Source organism: Haemaphysalis longicornis, unplaced genomic scaffold, assembly GCF_048455015.1.
Source record: "Haemaphysalis longicornis isolate Haplotype H1 unplaced genomic scaffold, Haemaphysalis longicornis Haplotype H1 scaffold_19, whole genome shotgun sequence".
NCBI lineage: Eukaryota > Metazoa > Arthropoda > Arachnida > Ixodida > Ixodidae > Haemaphysalis > Haemaphysalis longicornis.
The window spans coordinates 2729451-2737682 of NW_027526288.1; the positions used below are offsets into that span (position 1 = coordinate 2729451).

An 8232-nucleotide genomic window follows, 5' to 3' on the forward strand; every position below is an offset into this window, starting at 1 on the left:
GTGTTTCCATCCTCAACCGATGTGCGTCTTTGACGCACATCGGATGAGGAGGTAAATTCAGGGCGGGAAGTGTCGCAGAAAGAGACCACCAAACCGGAGAGAAGTGCAGTGTCTAATTTATTACTTCAACAAGGATTTATTCGACAGTTTCACCGTGCTAGAATAGCAGTAAAAATACTAGACAATTTTACTGTTATGGAATAACTACATGGCTTTAGGCACTATTTTATGAGCCCTAATAAAATCATGGAAAATAAAAAAAAATATTTATGTGGTTATATATTTACATACCGTTAGCAGCGTCAGGCCATGTAATATGACTGTGTGATGTGAAATATGCACAATAGAGACAGTACGGTGCATGCAATCGTAATCGCCGTCTTCTGGAGAACAACCAAACAAATATTACACTCAATCAGGAGAAAGATGCAATAAAAGATAACCATTCAGGCACACAAAAGTGGTGGACACACCGGTGCAGCAGGGGGGTAAGGAAGTATGTAAAAGAGGACACTGAGACAGCAAAATAGCAGAAGAGAAAAAGAGAGACTGCTGGGCAAGCACATGTGGCGTTTCTGAGGTAGCACTCTTCGCGTGTTTGGCACCAAAACAAGCCAAGACATCTCAATCACGATGTTCCGTTATCAGAAAAAATGGAGGGCTCAGTGTGCTTGCCTAAAATAACAGTAGTCAGTTAAGACCTCAATGTAAACGGGCACGTGGTTGCCATCATAAAGAGCGTTAAGAACAAAGAAATGAACAGGTGACCTTGTGTTAGGGTGGATTCCAATGGATCTATGGTGCTGGACGAAGAGAAAATAGCCATATGCAGACATTGAAGTGAAGTAATCATCTAGGTTTGGATCACAAGGCTTCCGAGGATAGCTTAGCTTTGTTATAAGTGTTGACATTGCAAATGCATGAATGTCCTGTTGAATTCTTCAGACGCCTTGCCTTCGACTCGCCTTGTCGAAGGGCTTTGAGGTCTTTCTGGTGGAAAGCTTTGCTTTGCAATACGAATGAGCATTTATAAATAAAATAATTATTATTACCTTATTCATTCATAACAATTCATTCATTTGAATAACTACAGCGCTCAGTCTTGGGCATTGGAGTAGGGAGGTTTCGAGAAACACAAAACTTGATGAAGGGGATGAAATCCTTCCTGCTAAAACGAAGTAAACAAGGCATAACAGAGGTAAAAAACCCAGAAACAGAAACAGGAATTCACAGTATTCATTTTAACAATATTTTGACAAAACACTCTAAAATGAGGGTGACCGCAATATATTCAGTTAGAATATTCTCTTCATGTGCGGTTTCCAAGATTTCAGGGTTTTTATAGAAGTTTATTCAACATGATCTACACGGGATTATACGTAATCGGGAATATCGATGTAAAAGCCTCTATTCAAACCAGGTCGCACCAATAAAAATATCATCACACATTGAGTCTTAAGAACTTGCGCCCGTCTCGCAGAAATCAACAGAATGTTTGCGAATGCCCGAATAGTTTTTAGTTAGATTATAATTTGCAGATACAAATAACGCGGAGCGTTTCTAAATTCTTTCTAGCTCTAATCCTTTCTAATGTTTTTGATCAGTCTTTTATGTGTTCGCCGCCGCTCGACCTTGTTGCTGTGTAATGCGAGAGTTGACGGCTATATGAGGAATTTACCTGCTTGTTAATCGGCTGCGTTCTTCCAGTCTTTCTATCTGCTGTGCAATGACGTGGACGACCACCTCTCGCCATTCACGCTCGCGGTGTGGAACGCATCGTGCTATGGAACACTTCCGATGGAGCCGCCTCTCGATATTGCCCAGTGTTAGCTCGTGCCATAAAATGTCTCGTGCTCGGGAATGCTTCCGAGGGAGCCGCGGCGGTTGCCGACGCTGACGCCAGCTTTTTTCCTGAGTAAGAAATACGGCTTTCGCCTTTAATAAACCGTGTGATAGAGATGGAATACGTTTCTCCGAAAAAGATACGCTCTATAATGAGACGCTGTTTTTGATTGATGACCTGTTAGCTGAGAAATGTTCCCGATGTTGTAGTAGCAGGGTGAGCCCATAATCGGTCAGCAGGCATCATTTCTTGGTAAACGCGCCGTGGAACGTCATCTTAGCGTTCTCTACGCCATAGAGCTTCTAGTGAGAAACTCTATGCTCTACGCGAACGGCACCGCTGACAGCGTCGCTCAAGGCGCAAGGAGGCGCCGCAGCAACGGCAGCTGAAAACGTGAACAAAGCATTGTTGTGTCAATGTGGCCGCAATGGGGCTTTTTCAACAGATGGCCACCATGTAGCCCGCAGCATGCTATCGGCCAAGTGTGTTGTGCTCCGAATAGAGAAACGATGACATTCACTTAATGATCGGACGCATGCTCTTTGCTCCCGGCATTTCGGCCGGAGAGACGAAGTAGCAGCTGCGAAAGAAAATGCTAAAAAGCTCAGAAAGATGCCGACGTCGCAGATACCGGCGGTTCCACATAGTTTCGAGATGGTCAGTGAAGCTTACGGTAAGCGACCTTAACTCGGCTCAACAGTTTCATCTGGCTCAATTGTTTAGCTTACAAGCGGTGTGGTCGTGTTAGTACGAGAAGGCATCTCCCATCGGAGTAATTCCTGCTGTTACTTTCTGTGCTTTGATGACATTGCTTTTAGTGTGATTATTTGTACTGCTGATCTGACGGGCCCCATCGACGATTTCTGGCCGCGCAGTGACGAGACGTACTGTGATGGTATTGGAATATATCTAAAATTTTCGTTTACGCACTACGACGTTCTTGGTAGACATGACTGAACTGAGGTTGTGATTTAAAGACTTAAATAAATATGCTTATTTTACGCTCTACAAAAGTGGTAGTCGCAACAACAATAAGAGTGTTCACTTTTTAAGGAGAAAGCTATAAATATCTCTTTTATGGAGCACATAGGATGCACTAAATCGTTGTGAGGTACACAGAATTGTACAAGAAATCAGGCACAAGCCTGGGATTGCATGCCTTGATAGTTTTGTTGCATACATGAGCACTACAATTGCGTATTTACCGGTAAAAAGTTCTCCGAGGACATTAGCAATTGATACCACAAGTTATATTTCGCGATACATTGGTATGCGACAGTGGTAATCCCCAGTTCTCGAAACAAAAAACTTTTGTTTCCATCGACATTGCATCCTGCCAAAGTAGTTTCTTTCTCATTTTAAATAGTACCGCTTAAATAAAAAAAAAGCCTGCTACTGTGATAACAATTTTTCGCTGTGCCATTAGGACGCATAATCTCGCTTTTGAAGAAGCAGCTATTGAGGGGCAGAATATTAGAGACCCAACTTTCAATGAGGTCGGGATGCAAAGCCGCTTTAAGAGGTGCCTTACTTTTCGCAATACTGTTGCAAGCACTGACTATTGACAATTCAATAATGTTGAAAGCAATAATTTTAATGCTGCCATATGGTCTTTATTGTTATTCAGTCACCATTTTGCTGGTGCAGCCTACCATCACTCACTTCGGACAGTCTATATATGTACTCTAAAAGCAAAACCTGTGCTCTGAAATAGGCTGTGTTGACGGTTGCGCCAACCATGTTTCCTACAGCATTAAGAAAAACAAAAGCCCTAATTAGTGTGTGCTTTGTTTCCACAGCGGGACGTCCACGTTCGTGCGAAGCCGTGGCTGGTTTTCATGGGTTTGGTGAACTAGAGATTCCACATCAGGACCTCAAGAAAGGCTCTCATGGAAACCTGAAGTTAAACGGCAACAAATTGCCGCGTGTGCAACAGGCCTTTTCAAAGTCCATCGTCCACACACTCACATTACAGAGAATACTTTCATGCGCCTGCGCAGCGTGTTTCGTTTTTACTTTCGTGAGCATATATTGCAACAGTCACAATGCTCGCAAACGGATGCAACCGTACTCTAAGCTAACCAATTCCGTGGAAGAAATTGATAGCCAGCCCCGGTTGCAGAAACTGCCGGGGTGGAAGTCTCTCACAGCCTGCCGGAACTCAAGCCTGAGACTTCTCTACTTCGTCCACACGGCCCCGAAAAACATGGGGCTACGGAAGTGGCTTCGACATACAATTGGAAATCCTGAGATTGCAAGCACTACCGGCTCTGCTATCGTCTTCATCGTGGGAGAGTTGGCGGACCACAACGACACTGAAGCTCTTCGAGATGAGGCTGACCGCGAGGGCGACATGGTGGTGCTAGACTTTAGGGACACCTATAAGAATTTGTCGCTGAAGTTCCTGTTAGGGGCCAAGTGGGTTTTGAATAACTGCCGGCTCGACCCGGCGTCCGTGATAGTCAAGATGGACGACGATGTTCTCGTCAACGTTTTCGCTTTGTCGTCGTACGTGAGGAGCGCAGCAGTGAACATGAAGGCCATTCACTGCCGTGTGTTTCCCAATGGCCACCCGTACAGGAAGAAGAAATCAAAGTGGTACGTCAGCAAGGAGGCGTACTCAAGCGACAAATACCCCGTGTACTGTGCAGGAGCGGCTTATCTTATGCGTCCTGCCGTACTGTCCTCTCTTTACGACGCCTCTACCCATGTTCCTTTCTTTTGGGTGGATGATGTGTACGTGACGGGTTTTTTGGCAGAGTACGCAAATGTGAGCTTAGTTGACATTAGTTCTTTTTTCGGCCTCTATGTCGTCAAAAGAGTATATGCTGTCGGTAACACGACGCTGTTCATTCATACGGGAGCTCCGAACAAACTCAGCAGGCAGCGTCAAAGGCTGTGGCAGAGCGTTATAGGTGGGCGTGCAAGTGTAGACGACGACTTCAAGTGGAAGGTGAAAAGGTACACCAGAAAGCCAGAAGTTTTGAGTGTTGCTCCACCAACTGAACGCACAACATGACCAAGTTTCTTTAAATGGACCAGAAGGACAACATACAACGTTTCTTGTTCGCAAGATCGGGCAGCTCACATCTTGTAACATGTTTGTGCGACGGGAAACATATACTGTCATCACTACAAAATAATGTTGTAAAGGAGGCAGTTCAAGCTATTTGCGCTCTGTTCCTTTGTATGACGAATCAGAAGAGGTGTGATCACGGGGAAGTAGTATGATGGAAAGCCCCGTAACAATTTTAAGCCATGTCATGAAAAATAAATTAGAGCCGTTACACTCAATGTGAAAACGTGTCGGAAATGCAGCGCAGTGATCTGGGTATGGTGCCGTTCTTCGCCTTTTGCTACCACCCTCATGCTCTTTCCCTCTCTTTCTCTCTCTCACTCTTCTTTGATGAATTGAACAGAGGTTAGTTCAATCCGATTCAATTTTCTGGCCGTCGCAATACTCGCGCACCTTCTCCTACGACACCTCACATCCTTTTCTTTATCTTTTGTTCCTTGTTCTACCAGAAACAGCATGAGCGGGAGTTCGTTCTTTGTGTGCTTGGTTTCATCTCGCACGTACTGGAGCCTTTCTGCGCCATTTTGAATGCGTTGTACGTGTTTTGTTCGGCGACCACTTTTATCGCGTACTATTATGAAAAAGAATCTCATGAGCATTACTAACTAAATGGACGCGGGGACAGCCGGTTAACTACATATATGTTGCATCGAATATACCCGAAGTTTTTTTGGCGCGAAGTAGTGGGGACCCGTATCCAGCGGTTCCAGGAGTTTCGAACGGTCCTGCGTACATAAGCCTCTTGTTCAAGTATCTTCTTAACTCCTGGCCCGGAAGGCTGAATCGAGGTACAAGCGGGTACCTTTTCGAAACCTCTGTTTAAGTGCGTGACGCTGCGTGACGGCAGTGGCTAGAAATCGTGACCGCGGGCGAGCTACGACGATAAGCATGGCCGCTAAAGTGCTCGGCAGAACCTAAGGAGGTGGAGAGAGGGAGAGAGAGAACAGCTTTATTGAGCCAAACGAAATTGCTGGGACTACGTGCCGGATGGGGTACTTCCCTCCAGAAGCGCCAACTACGGGGGGGCAGTGGGGCTCGTGCCCCCCCCGGACGGCTTTACGGGGGGGCAGAGCCCCCTCCGGCCCCGGCTGAAGATTTTTTTAAGGGCTTGGCTCGGCTCTGCGCCCGTCGACATCGGACTATTGGCGGTCCTGTCTGCCAACTATTGTTTACAATAGGGGTTGGGATCTTGAAAGACAGTTCCGTCCTCCCGATGGGCACGGGGAAACGCAGGGCCGTGTCGCTTTTCTTCACGGTGAGTTAGACGTGCTCAGTGTGCGGATTGTTAATTGACAACAATGCAGCGCTGCGCTTGGCTATGGTGGCTAGAAGGGTGGCCCTTCTAGCCATCATAGCTTGGCTTCAGCAGCACGCTAGCAAAGCGACATTTTGTCGGGAGCATAGGTCGGCGCACTCACTCGTGAGTACACTCATTTGTGCTCATTTGTACTCAAACTCACTCGTGAGTACGATGATGAGTGAGTACACACCCAGATTAAAAAAGTGAGTATGATGACGATTGAGTACAGGGGTAAGTCCACTACTCGTGAGTACAGAACTCATGAGTACACTACTCATGAGTATGAGTGAGTGCTCATGAGTACAATACTCATGAGCATGAGTACTCATGAGTGAGTACTAGTGAGTATGGTACTCATGAGTACACAGTACTCATGATTACAATACTCATGAATACTGTATTTTCGAGTGCTTGCACTCGTGAGTACATTCACTCGTGAGTACAGCAGAGCAAACAAGTTCTATCACAAACTCAAGTCTGGACGCACCTGTACGAGTTTCAGACATCTAGCGGTGGCGCTGTGCTGCTTAACTCTCATGGATGGTAAAATCAGGCAACGAAAACTGCACCTCCCTCCTTTTCCTGTCCTTGTTTGGCGCTGTTAGCGTTTTTCGGCGGTCGCTCGCTAAGGGGTCGCGGTGAAAAGGGAAAAACGAGGGGGTTAGGTCCCGGTGGGAAGCGCGGCCACAGTTTCTCTGTTTCTACGGCACCTGTTGATTGGAGCAGTTATTTTTGTTTACAAATGCGCGGCCGGGGAACGCGTAGCTGCTTCATTCCGCTTGCTTCATTCAAATTGTTTTAGGGGAAGCGGTGGGGGCTGCTCACAATGCATGCACTACGCGCACCGAAGTCGCTCTTTTCCTGTCTTAAGCAGTTTCCATAGATGCATGTCATGCTCTGGAGTCGTTTCGTGAGCGTAACCGCTCATTTAAACAGTCGCAGTTAGTTTACGTGATTTGCATCAAATTGACTGCATGGTTTGTGTCAACCACATGGTTTTATTAGGCTCTCGTTTTGAAACTTTTTGCTGAGGCTTGGTAGGACTATGTCCTCGTGCTGTCCATTTACAAGTGAGCATATAGCCCCACCGTGCAGGTTGCGAGTTGTTAATCGGGCATCAAAATGCCCAGTCGAACGCGTGTGACGCCTTGTTTCGCCTCGCAAATTTTGTCGAACAGTGCTGGCATCTTGCTGCTGGAGGAGCGTTTTGCTTTCGAATGGCAACCCGATGCGCTGCTTCTCGTTTCTGCCTCCGTGTAATGATGAAGCTGACGACGATGGTGAATTTCGGTGGTTGTTCTTCCCATACGTTCATCTGCTGTCTGTCCACTGGCGGGGCGACCACTCCTCGCTAGCAACTTGTGCCGAGTTTAAGATCGCACTGTGGAAGACCTCGCGAAAGGGCCATTTTATATATGATGAACGCCAATGACCGACGTTGGGATTTTACCTTTAGCTCGCGTCTTGGAACGTCTGGTAAAACATGTTGCTAGCCATAACGACGCCACCGCACTTTTTTATCGATAGCTCTCAGCTTCATCAGCGCTTCTCGAACCAAGAGCTGCAGATTTTCACTCTGCAACCAACGCACCAACACGGGAATACAGTGAAGTCAGTGCAAGCTATCACGCCTCCGAAAAGCCTGTCTGCAAACTTTATTTTCGAGGTCACAAAGCACGCCAGAGCAGTTGGACAGTGCTGTAACGGCTGCCAAGCACCGACAGCAACTGGGTGCACTGCGGCCGTCGACTGCGAGTGATACCCGCTCCAAGCCTCCAAAACACATACACATACACTGTTGGGACTGGGCCATCCCAGCTCAGTCAGTACTGTTGCGACGTTGCCCTGCCCAGTCCACTATCGACGCGGCGCAGACCATAGCGACGAAGTAGCCGAGCTGATGGTTATTTGAAGCAGCATTTATATACAATATACACAAAGGTAGCAAGAGCGTTACATGGCTAAGACAAGCGCGATAGCACTTCTCAACTCAGGGCCTTCGATGAGATGCCG

The 8232-nt window shown here is 46.7% G+C and overlaps 1 protein-coding gene across 1 annotated transcript; it reads left to right on the forward strand.

Annotated features, from left to right (window-relative positions):
* The first annotated feature begins 2298 nt into the window (after positions 1 to 2298).
* On the forward strand, positions 2299 to 5167 carry LOC144166739 (beta-1,3-galactosyltransferase 5-like). Its single transcript, XM_077696237.1, has 2 exons — positions 2299 to 2516; positions 3643 to 5167. Exons 1-2 carry the CDS (start codon positions 2456 to 2458, stop codon positions 4860 to 4862), a joined length of 1281 nt encoding a protein of 426 aa, XP_077552363.1. The 5' UTR covers positions 2299 to 2455; the 3' UTR covers positions 4863 to 5167.
* The last annotated feature ends 3065 nt before the right edge of the window (positions 5168 to 8232 follow it).

Excerpts from the sequence above, each read along its gene's own strand:
- LOC144166739 (XM_077696237.1), top strand. The coding sequence starts at position 2,456 with ATGCCGACGTCGCAGATACCGGCGGTTCCACATAGTTTCGAGATGGTC. Across the intron at positions 2,517-3,642 it reads GATGGTCAGTGAAGCTTACG|CGGGACGTCCACGTTCGTGC; the intron begins GTAAGCGACCTT and ends TTGTTTCCACAG.